A 23063-nucleotide genomic window follows, 5' to 3' on the forward strand; every position below is an offset into this window, starting at 1 on the left:
CCTTATTTTACTGTTTTAATGGCTTATCAAGAACTCAAACACAACATCTTGGTGTCATTCTGGACAGCTCCCTCTCATCTGCACCCCACATAAAAAACATCACCCGGACTGCATTCTTTGTACTGTCTTAAAACCTTTCCTTGGAATATGTTATGAATTGTAAGGTGTCCTTGGTGCTTTGAAATCTATCTGAAACGATGTAATAACTTTTAAAACTGTTTCCAGTCACTTGCCCCATGCATTCAGCAGCAGCAGGCCATTCACTTTGATTTGATCCCGTTATGAAATGTCATAATTTCGACAATAAATAAATGCTACATAAACGTTATCTTGCACATTTTATCTAACCATCTCCGTTTCTAACTTTCAATATATTTTAAAAGAGATCTCTCTCTCATTTGCGTGCGGGGGCGGGGCCTCACAGACACCATCTCTCTCGCTCACAGACACGTAACGCCGTTACATATTCCGTTACAACCTTTATATATACAGTATGGTTACAACCCAACCCTGCTTCTAGGCTACTGTCCCGCCGCTCCTGCCTCTCTGTTGGACTCTGTCGCAGCGGGCATACTGCTGTGGTACGGAGCGCACAAAGCAGACTCTTCACAACAAGGATCACTTCTTCTTCAAGGCAGGGAAGGTTTCGCAGTACGCAGTCTACTGTCCCGCAGCTGCTGCCTCTCTGTTGGACTCCGGTGCTGCACCTTACTCACGAGACGTTGTAAAAAAAAAAGGGTGGGGGGCGAACGCAGTAACCACTCCGCCAACGCCACAGTCACCCCCGTCGTGCGGGCCGGATGAGAATGTCTGGCGGGCCGGATGTGCTCCGCGGACCGCCAGTTGGTGGTCACTGACCTATGGTATCCAAGAAGTAGGACAGAATTTAGAAATGCAGGGCTTCAGACTTATTTATTTTACCAAAGTCCTGAAACTGTCCCAGAAATAAGTTTGGACTGTCCCAAAGTAAGTGTGTAATGTCACGAAGTTCGTAATGTTTCTCTTTTCCGTTGTTTTTATCATCCATAGTGGTTATTTGCATTAAAAACACACAATTCATGTTATCAGGAAATAATTTATTTTATGTTATTTAAATATTTGCTTTGATTACAAAAAAGATCTTGGAATTAGTATTTGTAATAATGTGTTAAAATTAAGAAGTTAAGAGATAAACAGGTCACTGTTCTTTGTAATCTCTATTTTGAATCACTGTTAGTACAACTCAGTATCTATTTAAGTTTGTCACCAAACACAATATTGAATATCAAATTTGAAAATAGCTTAAACATATCGTAGTGTAGTTCAGTACAACCTGTATTAGCATTAGCCAAGTAAAACCTTTCTGCCGTATGCTAACAGCTAATTGCTTAAAGTTTACATTAAATCGCCCACAACTGGACAATTTCAACAGAGATGTGTTTTATCACAATGGAAAATAAACTCAATGGTTAAACTGGACAAATGTACCAGGAAAGTTCAGACCTAAGATGGTTCTTCCTAGGTCTTATTCCCATAAGAAATTGCTCATAGGTCATGTGTTCACGCTCTATTGATAACAAACTTTACAAATAATACCAAAGACCTTTGCAGGTGCTCCCTTGGGTCTTGGGTTGGAGTCATCTTTGATCCCTCTGCACACATGTGCCATTATCATAGCCTCTACTCTATTTCAATTTGACTCCAGTACTTTGCAAACTTACGAACAAATTCCCAAACTTCATTGCATCAAAACAAAAGGTGTTGATCCGTGGAATAACTGTAATGATGAGCTGAAATACTGTGCAACTTTATCTAAGCTAAAACTATTATTTAGAAACCAAATCCTGAATGGTTCTGAGCAGGACCTGTGAACTCATGCTTGTTATTTCTTGTCAAAAGTTATTTATTTTTGGTTGTTTTGTACAAAGAAATGTATCTGTTTAAAACAATGAATCCAATATCACAGATGCTGATGATGATGACCTAATGTTTTATTTTCAAGATAAATGTACGCTTGAGGGGGACCAGAAACGTTTATAAGCTTCTTCTTGCCCCCGTTGAACATGACGGAGACTATTTGATCATTTCTATTTAATTTCTCTTTTTTTTTTGTGCTTTTCTTTGTTGTAATTATTATTAGAATTATTATTGTTGTTTCTTTTGTTTCTGACATGTTCAATAAATTGACTAATACAAAAAAAACGTCATACACATTATATAAGTTGAGCTGCAGCTTATGGAAATGTGCCACTGTTATAAACCAGCAGGAAGACCCTATCAGTCTGAACAGCCCTGCCAGATGCCAGACATCTGCTTCTGTATACCTTCAACCTTCATCCTCCCTTCCTCTCCCCTCCTGTGCCACTCGTCGCCAGGCGGGAGGATTACGAAGAGTTCACAGACGGCTCATCCCTTCAGCCTTTATCACCGACGCAGGACTGCTATCACCGGCTGAGCAGCGCGTCCTGCTGTAAACACGAACACACACTTCCCAAATGCCACGGCACAGAGCCCATAATCCTCGCTGAATCAGACCGGGGACAGAAATTCTGCATTGTGTGTTTTTTCCCTGCAGACAGGATTGGATTGGGAAGGACAAGGGGGCGCAAGGGGTCGTGTCAATTACATCCTCAGTGAGCGCAGTGGCCCTGTTCAGCATGTTGCACGGTGACAATAAACAATCAAAAGGCTTGGCAGGGTTACGTGGTTTATTTGTAGTAACTGGGACAGGGTTTGTGTTATTAAAGCACCAATTTCAATCCCTCTGAACTACTATGGAAGCCTGTTTGCGCCACGGGAAAATAAAAAAAAATCCTGTAAGTCAATATATTGACTTACTATCTCAATATATTGACTTAGCTATCTCAATATATTGACTTAGCTATCTCAATATATTGAGTTAGCTATCTCAATATATTGAGTTATATATATATATTTTTTTGAAACAATTATGTAAATTACAGAATAAGGCACATACACATAAATGTTCATCATATAAGCGATACAACTTCATATTAAGGTACACACATTCACAATCAACTAGTTGTTAATTAACATGCATATAGTAGAATAAGGCATTAATAAGTGTTTTATAATGACTAATAAAGAGCCAATATACTGCTAATATGCATGTTGATTAACAACTGGTTGATGGTTAATTTGTGTACCTTGATATGAACCTGTACCGCTTATATGATGAACATTGATGTGTATGTGCCTTATTCTGGATTTGACATAATTGACATAATACATAATAAAAAAATATATATATAAGTCAATATATTGAGATAGTAAGTCAATATATTGACTTACAGGATCCATTATTTGCTCTTACAACCCAACCATTTGTATCCGTCAATCACAGTCTGAAAGTCCAGTTCCCAATTAAGTATTTTTCTTTCCTTTGTGGTGACTGTACAGACTGTCAGCCAACACTCAAGCCATTTCCGTTTGATCAATTTGTCTTTCCATCCTTTCTCCTATTCAGAAATGCATGCGGTTCAACCCGGATGCGACCGTTTGGGTTGCAAAGCAGCGGATCCTGTGCACGCTGAATCAGAGCCTCAAAGACGTGCTCAACTATGGGCTTTTCCAGCCGGCCAGCAATGGGAGGGACGGGAAGTTCCTGGAAGAAGAGCGCGTTTTCAGAGAGTACCCTCAGCCAATCACCAAGGGGGTCTCATCCCTGGAGGTAAACTATTGACCAGTTGGATTATTCCTCAAGTTAGTAGTGAAAGAATCAAATATACTCAAAAATGCAAAGTGACTTGTTGCATAAACTACTTTACATACATTAATACTAGGGGTGCACCGAATGGGAAATTCTTGGCCGAAACCGATACCGAAAATAGGAAACAGTTGGCCGAAAACCGAATGCCGAAAGGCCGAAAATGATTAATAGAAATATATATAATGTATACATTTTTTACCAATGTTGTTCAGCTGCCTGATTATGGAAAAAGACATGATTATGGCAAAACTTAACTTAAATAATAATCACTAGTATGGGTCCATAAAACATTTATTCAGCACTTTTGAATGCATACAGTAAATTAATTCCATGTCAAGTCCATTTTCTTTTCTCTGTAGGATAACTACAACAAAGTGCATTCAGAACAAAGCCAAGGTGCTTTAAAACTACATAAACATCTAGGCCAGTAGGCCCACAACTAAATAGTGTAAATAAAGACTGTAACAGCCAGGCCTTAAACAACAACAAATGCACCTATAAGTGCATGCATACAAATGTGCAAACTGGATAAATCCACATGAATGTAACTATTTACAAATGAAATTACAATTGAATTTCAAGACTCTGTAAATAAGGCTGTCTGTCCTCATAAGCAAAGTAGTAAACATTGTATAAAGATACATAAAGTGAAAACTGGATACAAAATCCACAATCAATTACAAATTAAATTACAATTTCAAGAATCTGCAAATAAGGTGGTCTGTCCTCATGGGCAATGTAAACGACATAGTATCATTTAGATACCGAAAGTACAATATATTGAGCACTGTGCTGCTGTCATTTCCCCCTAATGATAACCTGAGATGGTGAATTATAACTCACAATGAAAATTGTTCAGGAAAGTGGGTATAGAGTAGTAGACATGTAGAACTAGATAAGCTTAAGATAAACCAGCCTTGTCTACTTATGAAGGAAAAGTGGGAGGTTCTTTTTAATGAACAGTAGCTTCTCTGCTTTATCAGCCATAAGTCTGTTCCTCTTCTCATCAAGCACATGAGAGGCAGCGCTGAACAGTCTCTCGCTGTCAGTGCTTGTGATTTGATCATACTTCGCATATTTGTCCGGGTGTTTGGATTTCAAGTGGTGGAGTAATCCCGAAGTGGTGAAAGTCTTTGCAGTTACACCCCCTCGAGAAATGTCAGCTGAACACATTTTACAAATCGCAATCCGCGCCTCTTTCTCTGATATTTTTAAATCTCTCCAAGCGGCAGACATGTTGGCTGTGAGCCAGCCGCGAGCATGGTCGCGCGCCGTGCTTGTCGCCGCGTTTTGATTACGTCATCACAACCACACGTTAGCTTACCAACGTAACCCTGTTCTCTGACATTCGGTGATATTTTTTCGGTGCTAAAACCCTTTCGGCCGAAAGAGCCTTTTTAACCATTTTCGGCCGATAATTTTCGGCGGCCGAATATTCGGTGCATCCCTAATTAATACATATGTCCAAACTCATGTCAATATTATTTGATTGTACACCAGGATTTGTTCCATTTCTCAAAATAATGATTAGTCTCTCACTTAATAATCTGATATGAATTAAGTCAATATATCAGTTGAGTGTAAATATAGCTTGTATTAGAGGTAGATATATCTTGTAACCTAAAGCGTCTTAAAATGATCTAAACCTATGTTGGATCTGGTACTTCATTTCCAAAGGGGACCTTTTTGCGGTTTCCCCTCTCCTGCAGTGAGCCATATAGCTTTTGTTCATGTCAATGGTCTGCGAAAATCCCAAAGTTCCCTCTAAGCAAAATGTAGCTCTTTATCCGGTGTCCACTTGGCAAACACTGTTTTGTTTTATTTATCTAAAATTGATTTGTGTTTTTCATCGGTTAATATTCAGGTCTGTTGGTTTTAAAAAGTGAAAGCTTTCTGAAGGACGAACAATTCTGGATCCCTACCTGCGGGAAAGCCGTTAAAGTCATGTTAAAATATAAAATAAGTGAAATGATCCATCAAATATTGACAAACGAAATATCTTTTCATTATACATTCCCCAAACACCCTCAAAGATGGAAAGTCATTGAGGGTAGTAAAATAAATGAATGTGCCATGAAGAGGACACATGTTGATCCCCTAGCAATCCTCAATATGTATGGAAAATATCTTTCAACACGCACCCAGAGGAGTAAAATAATCAGCCTTATTGTAATCTCTGTTGGACCCATATTTATTTTATTAATAAGTTGCTGTTTGCTCAACAGTTCCGCTACAAGAGCAGAGTCTACAAGCAACCCGATGTGGACGAGAAACAAATTGCCAAACTTCACACAAAGGTAAGAGTTTGATCCTTTAGTGAAGAAAACTCACCAAGTAGTGAACCTTTAATCTTGTTTGTGGCCAGTGTGTGTAGTTCCTTTAAAAGCAAGTTCTCAGAGACTAATGACAAATGACTCATCACACAATGAGTGCCAGCTTTTGCAAAGACACCACTTTACCTAGACATGTTTTTTCCATCTCAAACAAAAAGCTTGTATTATACAATATCAAATCTGTTTACAGACAATGTTGGCGATCTTAGACAGTAAAATTTAAAAGAAAAGAAAAATGCCAAAGGTATTACAAGTAATCTATGACACTGTTTACTGGACACTTCATCAACAAGGCAGTTCAGAGCGATCAGCACAAAACATAAAAAGCATTGAGATAAGGTGCAAAATAAATGAAAAATAAAAGGGCGTTTAAATCCGTCGTCAACCGCTTATCCGGAGTCGTAGTAGAGACCTCCCGGATGACTGAACTTCTTCTTGTTCTTTCGGTCATGACCCAAACTTCATGAACATAAGTGAGAGTAGGGATGAAGACGGACCGCGAGATTGAGAGCTTTACCTTCTGGCTCAGCTTTCTCCGGCCCATCTCACGCTCCACTCACTCAAATACAAGACTTGAACTCCTTCATGGGGTTAGAACTCATTCCCAACTCGGAGAGGACAGTCCATCTCTTTCCTGCTGGGAACCATTGTCACGATCTTGGTGTTATGTCACGGTTGTAGTGTTGTCTGTCTGGTAATGGGTTTTGTTTTGCTGTTCTGTTCTCCCTGTCTCTTGTTTTCCTCCTGTGTCTGATTGTCTCATTGTGCTCACCTGTTGCCCTTGTGTTTCTGCCTCCCTTGCCCAGCTGTTTCTCGTCCCGTGATTACCCCTCTCTGTATTTAGTCTTTCCCTGTGTTCCCCTGTCAGTTCATTGTTTGTTGTTCCTGTCTCCCTGTCAGTCACGGTCAGTTTTGGGGTTGTTTCTACCGTGTGCCATGTGTAACAGAGATCTTAACAACCATGTCCTCAGATTTAGATTTAGTGCTGATCCTCGAACCGACCCAACGAGTGCTGAATCCAACAGAACCACATCATCTGCGACAAGAAGCAATGCAATCCTGAATTTAAAACAAATTAGAAGAAGATTTGATTCAATTCAAGCCACTTTTCAGGGATTTCATTTACGTTTATACTACGGAGCATAAAAACTGAATATCGCTAACAGAAGTTGTGCGGAGGCTCTGAATTTCCCAATGGGGATTTATCTTTTCTTATCCTGTCTTATCTTATTCTATCTTTTCTTATCTAAGCTATAGACTCTGCCTCTCTCCACACTGTTAAGGGAAAAAGTCGAGAGAGCATGAGCAGCGGAGACATTGAAATGAAAGAAAAGGATGTCACAGTGCCGCCCACATCTGCCTGACTGGGAATTGCATTGTTAAACCTCCACAGTAATAACTTTTCACACTGGAGGTGCAAAAATGTAATAAAACGCACAGATTGCGGATCTATCATGCTATATTTGAATAATATAGTGTAGGACCATACCTATATAAGGCATATTTATACTTTTTATTTTTCAAAATACCAAACAGATCATGCATTTTAGCCATTCCTCATTTCGCTCAATTTAACACTGTCTTTGCATGGGCTGATTCTGTGAGAACAGCACCACCTAGAGGCTTGGTATATGTACTACAGCGTCTCCAGCGCTTTCCAACGGCAATGTCCGTGGCTGTCTCCTCCTGATTGGTGGAGTTGGCCCAATAGCCGTAGCGCCACTTCTGTGACGTCATAGAAGTGTTCAAATCTGGATCAGTCTGTATCAGATCCGTTGCAGCCCCTTTTTAAGAGATTTGGGTATGGAGGGAAATAGAGAGGGTTGTGTTTTCTGACACTTGGTGAGTTCCCTGGAACACCGGGGACACATATTCATGTATCAAAGACGTACAAAAGTGCATTTTGCATGGTAGGTCACCTTTAAATATTAAGCAGCTTCTTTGGATGATTGGGGAAAAGAGGCAGTTTGTGTCTGTTTGCCTTCATTCTTGGCAGCTTGAAGTGTGTGATGGGTGGGAAAACACTGCAAGCTCAGTGTAGCTTACCTGCCAATTTGGGCTTATTTTCAGTTTTCTGTTCCTCTTTGATGATATATGTAAGGCTGCTCAGAAGAAGTGTCTCTTTTTCCTGCCAGCCCCGACAGAAGGCTCCTCCCTTTGCTCTGTTTCTCCCACATGAAGTACATCTCTACAGTGAACAGAAGATTATTAGCCTCCTCTTCGTTGTGTAAGGCTAGTTCTGGGCTCCTGTCCCATGGCTGCTGTAATCCTGCAGCCAAAGCATAAGTGACTCTGGCAGCTCTCTGTCAGCGGCTCACTGGGAAACTGTCTGACAGCTGCTCTAAATCTACAGAGAGGACTGCAAAACGAAAAATGAAAAGGGCAAATAAGTTGTTATGAATGTGGAGCGGTGAGATGGCGAACACGAGCAGAAGCCAAAAGTCCAACTTCTGACGCTGAGTCCTTTCTTTCTTATTTGTTTTGGCCTGACCCAGCTTTTTTGAGCTAAATGTCTGTGCTTTGCAGTCTGGAGCTCAGTGGTTGGCTCAAACTCACGCTGAGACTGCCAATCAACAGCCATCCTCTCAACCTGTTTCAGCAGAAAGAGAGAGGTAGAGGGAGAGAAGAGGAGAGAGAGTGGAAGCTTCGTCCTACAGACTCTTATTCACTAGGCCTGCAGACACACACACACACACACACACACACATATACACACACACACACAGAGGACATATCAGCTAGATTAAATAAAACATTGCTTTGGAACGCAGGGCCATGTACGTGAACCCCTGACATTTCCAGATATTGAACCGGCAGTGACTCATCTTGGCTGTTATCTAAACAGACACTGATTTCATTAAACTATTACACAATGATCATCAGGTATAAAAAGAAATTCAGGTATAAAACCACAAGTGTTAAACCAATAAAAACAATAAATGTTAAGCTTGTAATACCTTATAATAGTTGGTGGATTGCTATTGGCTATACAAAGGATCAGTAGTCAAGCTTTAGTTTGTTTTTGCATCTGTATTTCAACAACAATTTCAGAATTGATCAGCTTATTAAGTTCAATTAAACAAGGTTGTTATTTCTACCAACAAAATGCTTCAGATGTTTGAATACCTTCATGTTGTGAAAGTGAAATGTTTCTGATTAAAACTGTGCATTGAAACAAAACAATGTGTTAAGGTTGAGGCCAATAAACTACTTGGGTTAGTTCAGAATGACATCCTTGTTTTGGTTAAAATCTGAAAGTGTATCTTAATTTCTCCTTTGCTCCTGTCATACTTAATAACGGCCACTAGAGGTCATCGCATAATACTTTTTATCCTTCCTGCGTTGATACAGCTTACCTATAGATGATAACGGTCTACTCTGACAACTATAAGATCTATACTTCTGTTAAGAACAGATAACGGTCATTTAATCTGCTGATGATATGTTAGCCGTTATCACTTTGGGGGCTGGTATTTTGTCATGATCAGCGATATTAAGAAGTCTGGGACCAGGCTATTGACATACTTACATTTATTCCATTTAACTGACCCTTTTAACCAAACCTATTTACAATACGTGCAATCAACCATCCAGAAACAAACTCAAAAGCAAGAATCCTGCTGGTACTTTCGCTATAAATCCAATTTGTTTAATTGCTACATTTCCTAGAGAGTTTGGGGGTTTGTTGTATTGGCCAAGGGGCATTGAAGTGGGTTTTCAGTCTGTGACAAATGGTGTTTCGACTTACTGCTGTCTTGATATCAATGATATGAAACTCTAGAAAGCAATGAAGATCCTCTAAGCATGGATGTCTTTGAAGTGATAGGATATAAAAAAAAAAAGGTTCGGCATATATTATTGGTTAAATAAATCCTGACCTATTTTCCGATAATTTTAAGTTTCTAAGACAATGTTAGCTTTAAACAATGCCCAGAATTACAAACTGGAAACAAAGTCAGAGTTCCAGAAAATACATTGACTTATTGTTTGCTGTTTGCATAAAGTGTTGTGCAATCTCTCAGAACCCCTTTTCTATATTAAAAAGCATTTCAGAATTGACCACTGTTACTTAGAAAGGATATCATTAAGCCTTTTATTGAGACCCAGGTACAATGATAAGTCATCTCACTGACAAAAATGATGTTTTGAGCATTTTAATTTTACTTTCCTGTTTTGAGGTTCTACTGGGAATACTTTCTTCAGTTCTTGCATATTCAAACACTTTTAAAATACTCCCAAAAATGACCCTGAACGGGTGCAACACAGCTGTACAAGGCTAGAAACTAAAAAGATAATAAGAAATGAATATCTTCTCCTGTGTATTGGCTGATTCACGTGGATCTGGGGCACCACAATGGGACGGTGGGAAGAGGACATCCCTTCGTATGTTATTCTTCTCCCACCCCGTGTCCTTGCCTTTTTACTCATTTATTACGTGCCTCTCTTCTCAGTCTATTCTTTTATTTCTGCTTCCCATTCTTTTCTCCTGCTATCTCACTCTTTATTCCTCGTTTTCTGCTCTCCTTCGGGGAGCTGCTCTGTTATCTATTTTTATCATGTGGCCTGGAAAGAAAGCAGACGGGAACAGAAAGGAGCAGCCATCGAACTCAGCTCTGAATCCTGTCACCTTGCCCTCCTCTGCTTCATGCTTTCACTCGCCTTTTATTCCTCTATCTTCACCCATAAGTCTCCCTCAGTTTCTCAATGTATTCCGTTACATGTACACTTTTCAGTCTCACTTATATTTGACCCTCTACCCTTTCTTATTTGGCAACTTCTATTCTCGTCTTCCTGCCTTTTTTCATCTCTCACTCCCACCACCATTTGTTCCTTCTTCTCAGTGTAATAGCTCTTTCTTTTCTCTGGTTGCACAGGCCAATCTGAGGAAGTTCATGGACCTCATCCAACATAATCAGGTGGACAAAGTGTTGAAGCTGCTGGAGAGAGGCTTCGATCCAAACTACCATGACAGTGAGACTGGTGGTAAGGCAGCACTCAAGCACAAACACCAAACACACCAAGACCTATCAAGCTGAAAACCAATGGTACATTTTACTTCTAAAAAGTAGAGGTAGCTGTGAGTTTGGATTCGGTGGATATCTGCAGATGTCCTACACCATAGTTCACTAACAGGCGAACCACGGTCTGGAATATAAGAGGGAAAGAAAGAGAAACTTTAAAACTGTTCAATCGTTATGATGTGTAAAGAAAGACTGATATTGTTCTATAATCGGCTGAAACTGTTAAGTCATGACGTGAAACGGTTAACAAAGAAAAAAAGAAACTCAAGCTGCTGCTACATTTTATTTCATGTATCTAAAATGAAGCACTTTTAAGATGCACATATTTTCAAAAGCTATTTTATTTATTTTCTCTATTTTATTTTTAAATGCAGCCCGAGAGGAACATTACACATATCCACAGTATTTATTGTATATCTGTATAGTTCAATGTTAATTGACAATAAATATTGTTGTTTTTTAATTGTACTTTCTTTATTTGATTGGCAGTCGGTTGTTGATAAAGCTACAGGCTACTTCAATACATCTCACACTAACTCATAAAGCAAGTTAGACATTTTGATGTTCCGGACCTTTACATGTGGAGATTTTCTCTAACTGGACCTCGTTCAATTTGTGTTGAATACCCCTATCATACACCATCTGCATTCATAATCAGCTGCTACCATAAATAATCCCAATTTCTGCCAAATATTTGGTCCAATTACATTCTTGTTTGCCATGATGATGACACAATGATTTTCTAGTTTTTCCTTTTTTCATGATTTTCCGACAGCATCACCCAATATCATACGAGAGTTTGTGAACCTTGTTGTTCCTGGAAGTCGGTATTTCCTATGAAATTGCAATTATCGTACGACAAGCCTTAATAAGACGTAGCTTTTCACTCTTGATGGCTTTGATGGCGTAATTTGGACCAGTAACCATAGTAACAGACACAATTATTGCGCAGCCTGAACCACACATCAGCTTTTTATCAGTTTCTAAGATATTTCCCAGTAAGACCATCAATAAACCCCATTTATCTCAAACAGTTTTTCCATTCACACTCCTTGCAAATGTCCTCCTTGATTCTGAGGTTGGTCTTCTCACATTGTGGCCACTGGTTGGTTTGGATCAACGTAGAATTACTTGTAATGTGTGTGGGTAAACAGGGAATAAGAGACAGATGGTTGTCATTTCCAGAGCAGAGGCAGCAATTGATTGTCTTTTAGAAGCCGTCATAGGTACATTTCGAACCTGAAATTAAACAGAAAACCCACCTGAGTCACACGCACAAATACAGTTGTTGTTTCCGAAAATAACCTAGTTCAATCGGACCTTTTAGAACTTGTGCTCGAGCCTAACACACAGCAACAACAAAAAACACCCACCTATGAAAAGAGCTGCAATACATATTATTTTGTTCTTGCAATTTACTGTTCACACTCTCTGCCTGCAACACAACACCCGTCTCCTGCCATGATTTCCTGCTCAGATAATGGAGAGTGTGAGCTCTTTTCTTTGGGGTGTTAGATATATTGAGACCTGACTGGACAGTATATAATATACGTCCTGGAAAAGCTTTCTGTTAAAAGGAACAGAATGAACCTGCAAAGTTTCCAGTCAGTTCCTCCAAAATCACCAAAAATGTGTCACTTTTCCCTTTTTTTGGAGTATGGTTTGGTTTTAGGTCGTGGTTTCAGATATCTGCACTTGAAATGAATTCTTATTTACAGATACAATCCAGCTAAATTGAAAATGTTGGTACTCAAACTTTTGTAAACCGCGAACAACAGTTTTTTCCTGAAGCAATAGTCTCTGTGAAATTGACTGTGAGGTCAGTGGATTCATGTGAGCTATCGATCAGCTTTGGTCAGGCAGTTATAATTTAACCAGTTTCATGTTTCTCATCGTTTTACTGCCTGTTTATCTTGTTATGTTTTTTATTTTTATATATATATTAAATGCAATGGAAAAGCTATGATTTTAGCTGATCAGCTAATTTTCCTTCAATATATATTTTCTCCAATTAGGACTTAGATCACTATCAGCAGCCAAACCCATCTGTAACTGTGCAATTCAGCATCAAAACTGATTAATACTAATACACAACTGTATACAACGAATAAACCTGTTATATATTTTAGTATAATGTGCACATTTCACGTCCCCAAAGATGTCTTTTTGTGTGGCCCTAATCCTCTTCCATACTAATTACCTGCAGGATAAATAGAGTATTAGGATTCTTATCCAATAACACTTGTCCAATCTTTATCCAGAATGATTTTTAATAACCAAACGTGCAAAAGCTCTCTCTTTTATTAGGCTCCTGTTAAGCAGCTAGCAATGAAATCTGATGTTCACACCAAGCTCCACAGCAAATTAAATCAAGATTACAAGTGAGTGGATGTGCATGTTTGGAGATAATAAGTGATTCTTCTTGCCTGGTTGCATTCTCCCCGGGCGTAGGAATCTTATTCTACGAGTGTGCCGAGGAGGACTTATAACTATTATGCATAGCACTGAGCAGCTGCTCGCTTTGTGTTTATGGAGCAATAGAGTTGTGTTGAGAACACATTGACGTTAGGATGCAGCTCATTACTCCGGGCACTGACTGCCCCCCGGTGTGTTTGTGTGTAAAAACATGGAGCCAGGTCTACAGCTACTCTGTTTACTCTGACTGAACACACACTCTCAGGAGTACCTGGTACACGACTCACATGTTGACTCTTGGAAGATACTCGGCACAAACACAAGCCTTCACAGTGGCCCAGAGGATGAAACACTCTGTGTGGAAGCAGCTGGATGTTTGCACCTGTTTGATATCCTGCCCATCTGTGGCAGGGAAAACAGCCATGTTGTTGAGTGGAGCAGCAATAAGTCCTTAAACCCAGAAATGAGTCAGCATTAGTCACCACTTCCTGTATCTGGTCTGGAAGTCAATGTGTTTTTCAATGTGATTGTGGTTTTTAGACTGAAATAAGGTATGTGGTTAACACAAGATGAAGAGATTTTTATTCCACGAAATACCCCACTGGTGAATTTCAAATCGTCGATTGCTAACGAGTGTCGAAATAACACTTAACCACGTTGCCTTTAGCTTAGCGGTGGTGACGTGAAGTCATGTGACCGTGCTGTAGTTCCTTTATAACCTCACGTTAGCTTGTTACTTCAAAAATCATAAAGTGGTATTAATATGTGGAGTATCGTAAAAGCTTGTTTTAAGTAGGGAGGTCAGTGAATTTATCTGAGTTATCAATGAGCTTTGATCAGGCAGTTTGAGTTATAATCTCTTATCGTTTTACTGCTTGTTATCTTGATATGTTTTTTGTTTCATATTTTAAATGCAATGGGAAATGCTATAATTTTAGCACATCAGCTAATTTTCCTTCAATATATATTTTTCCAATTAGGACTTAGATCACCATCAGCAGCCAAACCCTTTTTAACTGTGCAATTTAGCTGATTAATACAAAAATCATAAGGTGGAGTAAAATAAAAGCTTCTTTTACACAGATATTATTTTCTGCAATAATCCGCAATGTAAAAATCCCATTTGGCATATTGTGGAGGGAGCCCTTGTGATGCTAACTTCCAGGTTGTACTACAGTAATACTTCATCACTTCACCACTCCACTGAGTTTTGGATGATTACCATGTTCAATGTGATCAGAGATCCATTACAGTCAGATTGAAAATAAATCCTTGTTATAGCAATGCCTGCTGAAGTCCTCGTCCACTAATAGGAAACTAATCAACCAGAGGACTGGAGACAGAAAAGTGATCTGCCTGGTGTTTCATTAAATCATCCTTTCTGTGAAAAGTATTTTTTAGTACGAGAATCCTTCGTGTGCCGGTAGAAGGGATTGCCTTTCCTTGATTTAAAAACACTTTACCACTTTATTTGACCACTTATCTATATCGGCATGTATTTAAAAGCACATTATAATTATAATAATAATATAATCATTGTTTACCAGCACTGTTGTACCTGAGGTGGACAATTATGTGTATTCATGATAATGAATATGTCAAGGGTATCTCTGCGGTGTGGCTGCTCTTAACTCAGCCAGTATTGAGTGGACAGAGTTTGCCCAGAATACAAATGTCTGTTGAGGGGAGATGAAGGTGAGGCAGAGAGGAGAAAGCATTATTAAGCAGGGAGTCGGAGTTATCTTAATGGGCTTCGAGAGCTTTTGTTAAATAAACGTCTTATTGCTGAAGGGGAAATTAGCACTCTTGTTAAACAGCTATTCTGTAAAAGAACAGGTGCAACGAGGCGACTGAATAAACCAACTACTTGACTCACTATTTATTGGGAATGATTTCAATGAGTTCAAAATGATTGTTTAGCTTCGGTTAAGAAGAAAATATTCAATACCAAGTGAGGCGACAGCAACGCAACTTAAGATGAATGGCAGCACTGATCAAGGTTTTCTGTAACTGTCCAAGTCTGTTCATGGTTTATGCTCCATTAACCAGTCTTTAAACACTGACAGAGCCAATTCCGTATTCCTGTTAGTGTTTACTTCCTGTCTGTCTTCTTCTGCTGTTCCCTTTAGTGTTTACTTCCTGTCTGTCTTCTTCTGTTGTTCCCTTTAGTGTTTACTTCCTGTCTGTCTTCTTCTGCTGTTCCCTTTAGTGTTTACTTCTCATCTGTCTTCTTCTGTTGTTCCCTTTAGTGCTTACTTCATGTCTGTCTTCTTCTGTTGTTCCCTTTAGTGTTTAATTCCTGTCTGTCTTCTTCTGTTCCCTTTAGTGTTTACTTCCTGTCTGTCTTCTTCTGTTGTTCCCTTTAGTGTTTACTTCCCGTCTGTCTTCTTCTGTTGTTCCCTTTAGTGTTTACTTCATGTCTGTCTTCTTCTGCTGTTCCCTTTAGTGTTTACTTCCCGTCTGTCTTCTTCTGTTGTTCCCTTTAGCTTTTTCTTCTTCTTCTTCTTCTTCTTCTTCTTCTTCTTCTTCTTCTTCTTCTTCTTCTTCTTCTTCTTCTTCTTCTGCTGTTCCCTTTAGTGTTTACTTCCTGTCTGTCTTCTTCTGTTGTTCCCTTTAGTTTTTACTTCTTCTTCTTCTTCTTCTTCTTCTTCTTCTTCTTCTTCTTCTTCTTCTTCTTCTTCTTCTTCTTCTTCTGTTGTTCCCTTTAGTGTTTACTTCCTGTCTGTCTTCTTCTGTTGTTCCCTTTAGTTTTTACTTCTTCTTCTTCTTCTTCTTCTTCTTCTTCTTCTTCTTCTTCTTCTTCTTCTTCTGTTGTTCCCTTTAGTGTTTACTTCATGTCTGTGTTCTCCTGTTGAAGCTCTATCTGACATATTCTCGTACAACATGTGAATACTAAACTGATCTGTGTTGATTTATTGTATAACAACAGCAAACTGAAAATAAAATCTGTTTATTTCTACGGAAAATTAGGACACATTAATTATCTCTGAGTGGAAGATCTCATTAAGATTGACATTTGTAAAGAGGTCTTAATTACAGTGAAGTTTGTATTACTCTAATTAGTTGTGTCAAACACTTGACCTTCTTTAATCAGACGGTTTACATCAGGGCAAGATGACGAGATCCTTTTCATTTTACATGTCTGAATAAGTTGACATCAATATTGAATTCATTTTCATTGTGAGCTTGTTTTTTTCTATAAAACTGTGAATTTAAAACGTATTTAGGTGCAGGCTTCAAACAAGTCAGCCTCATTCTGTGCTGTGTATCATCTGCAAAACAATAAACTATATAAACATGAATATGGACATGTACTGAAAGTGAAACCTGTGAATTCCTCCCAAAAACCTATAGTTAAGTTCCCTTTTTCTGTCACTTACTTGCTCCTAATCAGATTCATTCATGAAGGGCAGGCTAGAGCTTCTTCTCAAGGCTAAACTCATTCATTTTATTTGGAGCTTTTTATATGAGCTCATTTTGGCAGACTTGTATATCTTCAATTAACCTTGATTGGCGACTATATATCTGCCGTGAAGAGACTGAAAATGAGTATCTGCCCCACTCCAATATAAAGTAATTGGGATGTGTTTCAGAAATGGGAGTCTAATGTTAGCCAGGTGCTAGAAAGACAATAGGGGACCAAACCATTTTTTTCATAGCCTGAAATCACAACCAGCTATTTGGATTTGGAGCATTTGGATTACCCTAACGAGAAGCCCTTTACAGTACATTGGGATTAAAACTCATGGCTCACCTTGTGTAATTGCTTAAGTAAATAAAACACAGAGTGCTTTTTACTTGTCTGCATCATGTTACTCACACTGTGCTTCACATGTCACCTGTAAATTATTCAGTGTGATCTTCAACAAGGCAAATAGAAAATGAAAGCAAACATTTCCCAGGTGGTTTGTACCAAAGAAAACAAACTCATCACATCCTCTGTGTCAGTCCCTGGAGTCGTGTGCAGTCGTGTGAATACTGATGTGTTACTTATGGAAATTCAGATCACTGTTTAAGGTGCAGCTTATGTGTAAGCTTGTGACTCCCACTTAGCAACACAAATATTTGTTTGGCTCCTGGTGCAGTGATGACGTATTTCTATAAGCCGACCCTGAAGGCAGCATCTCCCTGGTTCAATGGGATTTTTCAATTGGATTAGATTTCATTGGACACATTTTGTTCAGCAGGATAATCTCTACATATTAACACCACTTTATGATTTCTGAAGAAAAAAGCTAATGTTGGACTTTATAGGAACTACAGCATGGTCACATGGCTTCACGTCACCACCGCTAAGCTAAAGGTGGCTAATGTTGGGCTATAAAGGAACTACAGCACGGTCACATGACTTCACGTCACCACCGCTAAGCTAAAGGTGGCTAATGTTGGGCTATAAAGGAACTACAGCACGGTCACATGACTTACCGTCACCACTGCTAAGCTAAAGGTGGCTAATGTTGGGCTATAAAGGAACTACAGCACGGTCACATGACTTCACGTCACCAACACTAAGCTAAAGGTGGCTAATGTTCGGCTATAAAGGAACTACAGCACGGTCACATGACTTCACTTCACCACCGCTAAGCTAAAGGTGGCTTATGTTCGGCTATAAAGGAACTACAACCCTGTCACATGACTTCACTTCACCACCGCTAAGCTAAAGGTGGCTAATGTTGGGCTATAAAGGAACTACAGTACAGTCACATGACTTCACGTCACCACCGCTAAGCTAAAGGAGGCTAATGTTGGGCTATAAAGGAACTACAGCACGGTCACATGACTTCACGTCACCACCGCTAAGCTAAAGGTGGCTAATGTTGGGCATGATGATTTTTAGTCGTCTAATTTAGATAGTTAGCTACTTGCAAGCAATGTGAACCTAGAAATGTTGAGTACCCCAAAGTGTTATGTTCGAAATATAATGTAGGGGTCCCTAACAATTAGAATCTGGCAGATGCTAACTTGCAATTTGCATATTTAGCACAAGTTGCTGAATTGGAAGATATTTCAGTGGTTATGGGGGTTGTTGATGATGCTGTATCCATTTCTAGTGGTGAAATTGTTACTCATTTCTGGATTTCAGGACTCACAAAATAAGCCTTTTAAAACAGCTTGATATAAAACATTAATACTTGTTTTTCTACCGATGAAATCATTAAAAATGTTCTGTCTTTGATTTATTTTTCTAGAGAGTCCGCTGACATTTGCCGCTCATCTGGACAACATGGTGGAGATGATCAAGGTTTTGAAGAATGGAGGCTCTCACCTGGACTTCAGAGCTAAAGACGGCATGACGTCTCTGCACAAAGCCGCTCGCTCCAAGAACCACGTCACACTCACGGTAAAAATAAAATACAACGTCTTTCATCCTCAGTTTTAAACTTCTTACACCTGCTCACATGTGCAGGAACTTCTGCAAAGCAGTTTCCATCATCATGCTTTGTAGTATCTTTCTACAAAATGAGCAGCATTTTAATGTGTTCAAACTGTCAGCTAACAACAGGGTGAGATGTGAAGTTAACAAGCTGTCAGTACATAAGAAGAAGCAAAATCACTTGTATCTTTTAAATCTTTCCCACAGCACTCTCTGTGAAAGAACAAGTTAATAATTACCTTTTATTTTTTGTTTCATCTTCAATTATTTTTCTAAAGTTTTGTGAGCTTTGTTATTTTAATGAGTTGGACTTTGTCAGATTAAAGTACTTCGTGACATTTGCTTGGAAAAATAAACTTTAGAATGAAAGTTAATTATGATGAAAAATCTCATTAAAAACACTTTTTATGACCCTTACATCTAAAATAATGTATCAAAATGCATTAAAATATAACTATAGCACTGTGTAATTAAAGTTATAAGCACTTGTACATATTATAAATAATCTATGTTAATAATCATCCCACAATATAAATTATTTTTAGGACTGATAGGTCACGTACAAGGTTGTTTTTTTTTGTTGCAAGGATCTAAGTGTATTGTTAATATAGTTGTAATATAATTTAATGTAAATAAATAAATAATAATCTTATAGGTTATTTTACTTGGTCATTGTTATAAGTAAATTAAAAGAAATGTCATTATTCTAAAGTCAGTGAAATACAAGTACAATGGCACTTATTATGATGCTTTTTTATAGCATTATGAATATAATTCAGTGTTTATACCATTGCTATAAGCTGATTAAAATGCATTATAAGTATGTTTATTATGCGCTATAAACGTACTGTAGGCATCACCAACATATTCCATTTAGGACAGTATTTCTTAGTTACTTTAAAACCTCCACTTTGGAGACCAGATGACTCAATTCTCTTCTTGCTAAATAATTCATATTTCCTCTTTCGGTGCCTTTCCATCCCCTCTCACACACACACACACACACACACACACACACACACACACACACACACACACACACACACACACACACACACACACACACACACACACACACACACACACACACACACACACACACACACACACACACACACACACACACACACACACACACACACTCAGACGCTGCTGGAGTTGGGGGCTTCTCCGGACTACAAGGACAGTCGTGGTCTGACCCCTCTGTACCACAGTGTGGTGGGGGGGGGGGACCCCGGCTGCTGCGAGCTGCTGCTCAACCACCACGCCTCCGTCTGCTGCCAGGACGAGAACGGCTGGCACGAGGTTCACCAGGTACACACACACACACACACACACACACACACACACACACACACACACACACACACACACACACACACACACACACACACACACACACACACACACACACACACACACACACACACACACACACCTCCAGTTCAGCAAGTGCAAACAGAGGAGCACAGAAGGTTTTTTTGCTCTTTTTTTATTTGGAACAGCTGGTACGTATTACCAAAGCGCAAGTAAAGACACCACCACAAACACACACATGCACACACACACACACACACACACACACACACACACACACACACACACACACACACACACACACTCACTGACACACTCCGTGGCCGTCTGTCTTGGCAGCTGTTACCGTTAAAGTGTATTAAGCCATTTAAGGAAAAGCCACCCTGCAGCAGTCACACATTAGTGTCCACACACTCTGTCATGAGTGTGTGTGTGTGTGTGTGTGTGTGTGTGTGTGTGTGTGTGTGTGTGTGTGTGTGTGTGTGTGTGTGTGTGTGTGTGTGTGTGTGTGTGTGTGTGTGTGTGTGTGTGTGTGTGTGTGTGTGTGTGTGTGTTCAGGCTGATCAGTTTTATCACACATCTCTCTCCCTGTCTCCCTCGGTGTGTCCCATTTCAGACGTGATAGCAATCATCTGTCAGGCAGCTCAGTTTGTCCAGAGGGAAAGAAAATCACTTTTTATTCTCATCTTTTAACAAAGAAGTAAAACCTGCGATCACCTTGAAACACATGTAGGACTGTTTATTTACACGTGTCTGTATATTTCACATTTGACTTCACATGTACGCCAATATCTACATTTTAAAACATTCTCATTCACATTTGTCTCTAAGTTGAAATATATATCTTCAAATATTCAAATTTGCCTTCACATATACACATTTGATTTCACAATAATACACGTGTCTTTTTATTTACACGTGTGTTTGTATATTCCACATGTATCTTCCATTTAACAGATATGTCTTCTCATTCCCATTTACTTTCACATTTACAAATCCAGATACAGATTTGGAGATATGTCCACATTTTGAAAGAAAGTTACAGAAATCTCCACACATATTTGCATTGTGTTGACACAGCTGAATGAATCAGACCTCGATGGTCCTTCAACACACATTCCCCCTAATGTTCTGCCTGACTGAGCACAAGCTTAATTATGTCACAAAACGCCATTACTCTGAGAGAATGCTTTACTGTAACCTGCTTTAGCTGATAAGCAGCCATTTGGGTTTTCCTCACAAACCTCTCTGAAGTAAGCCTCAGTGTAAATTGGCCATTTCACTTTAATCCCTCCCCTCACGATAAACCCCTAAATTGCACCTGTCACCATAACCTCAAACGTTAACGCCATTCAGGGAGGGAAATGGGTTCATAAAAGACAGCCTTTAAACTCTGATTAATTCAATTGTGTATTACTTAAAGCTCTGCACACACTCGTCTTCCTTACATCTTCAGGGTTCAAACTGAGGGTAACGAAGCTCTCTGCAGCACACTGACATCTAGTGGTCAATCACTGGTACTGCAAAAACCATCAAGGGGAAGTGTCAAAGCCTTTAATTTACAGAGACATTTTTCAATTCAATTACATTACATGTTACTTGTTAGACGCTTTTATCCAAAGCGGCTTACATACTCAATACTGTGGGCAATCCCCACAGGAGCAATTTGGGGTGAAGTGTCTCAGGAACACAACGACATGCTGACTGCAGTGGGGTTTGAACCTGTGCTCCCCTTATCCGAACACCAACGCACAATCCACTGTGCCACACACCTCCCATACAATTCCAGTCATATGACAGAATGGAGATATGTGAAAAGGTATACCCTGATAAGCTATTTAGAGAGTTAATGTGTTATTCAGGAACATGTACAAGGTAAAAACACCAAGCACTAACCAAACACCCTTCATCTATCCAACCCTAACTGCGAAATGGTCCCAAAACATTGATTTGATCAGTTTTAACATTGGTTTCAAAATATTTTAGATATAATAAACACATTCTGTATACACGACAAAGGACAAATACTGGTTGAAATCACATGCTTTTCAGAGTAACTTGTTTTAAAGTCCCACACTATTTAGTGCTTTCAGGCTTGGACATGTTCTTTATTAACAACTGCTGTCTTTCCTTCTTTTTAAAGACAGATCAATACATTTGTAAATGGTTTTCAATCTCATAACTCTGGACCTCTGCCAACTTCAATAAATCTTGTTCATTTAATTAAAGTAATTTAAATACTGTGTGTGTGTGTGTGTGTGTGTGTGTGTGTGTGTGTGTGTGTGTGTGTGTGTGTGTGTGTGTGTGTGTGTGTGTGTGTGTGTGTGTGTGTGTGTGTGTGTGTGTGTGTGTGTGTGTGTGTGTGTGTGTGTGTGTGTGTGTGTGCAGGCTTGCCGTCACGGCCATGTTCAGCATCTGGAACATCTGCTGTTCTACGGAGCAGACATGAGCGCCCAGAATGCATCAGGAAACTCAGCCCTACACATCTGTGCCCTATACAACCAGGTGAGCAGGTGTGTGTGTGTGTGTGTGTGTGTGTGTGTGTGTGTGTGCACGTGCGTGCGTGTGTGGATTGCCCTGGTACTATTTTGATGTGAAAGCAGGAGAAATGTGGAGCAAAAATAAAACATGCACATTATGAACTCACTGTAAATAAACCACGCACTTATAAAAGTGGAAAACTTTCATTAAGGGAAATACCCTGGCGTGGGTGAAATGGAAATACGTTGTACTTGTTTATGTGCTAGCTAAGATTCACATTTACCTTTTTCCAAATGTGATGATTTAGGACAGACAGGGATGTAAAAGCCATCCTGACTGTCGCTCTTTTTTTGATGCATGTTCAGACCCTGGTGCTTCTTACGCAATTTTTTTAACTAGATAAAGGATTTGAG

At 39.3% G+C, this 23063-nt stretch overlaps 1 protein-coding gene across 1 annotated transcript in view; it reads left to right on the top strand.

The window, feature by feature from the left end:
• The window catches only part of LOC307027962 (SH3 and multiple ankyrin repeat domains protein 2-like), a 283457-nt gene that overhangs the window by 114751 nt on the left and 145643 nt on the right, over positions 1-23063 (top strand). Inside the window, exons 4-9 of the mRNA XM_079662656.1 lie at positions 3467-3670; positions 5935-6006; positions 10917-11025; positions 18668-18819; positions 19999-20166; positions 22558-22674. Of these exons, the coding sequence (XP_079518782.1) occupies positions 3467-3670; positions 5935-6006; positions 10917-11025; positions 18668-18819; positions 19999-20166; positions 22558-22674 (822 nt within the window). The remainder of the gene's footprint in view (positions 1-3466; positions 3671-5934; positions 6007-10916; positions 11026-18667; positions 18820-19998; positions 20167-22557; positions 22675-23063) is intronic.

Source organism: Notothenia rossii, assembly GCF_949606895.1.
Source record: "Notothenia rossii genome assembly, chromosome: 2".
Lineage (NCBI taxonomy): Eukaryota > Metazoa > Chordata > Actinopteri > Perciformes > Nototheniidae > Notothenia > Notothenia rossii.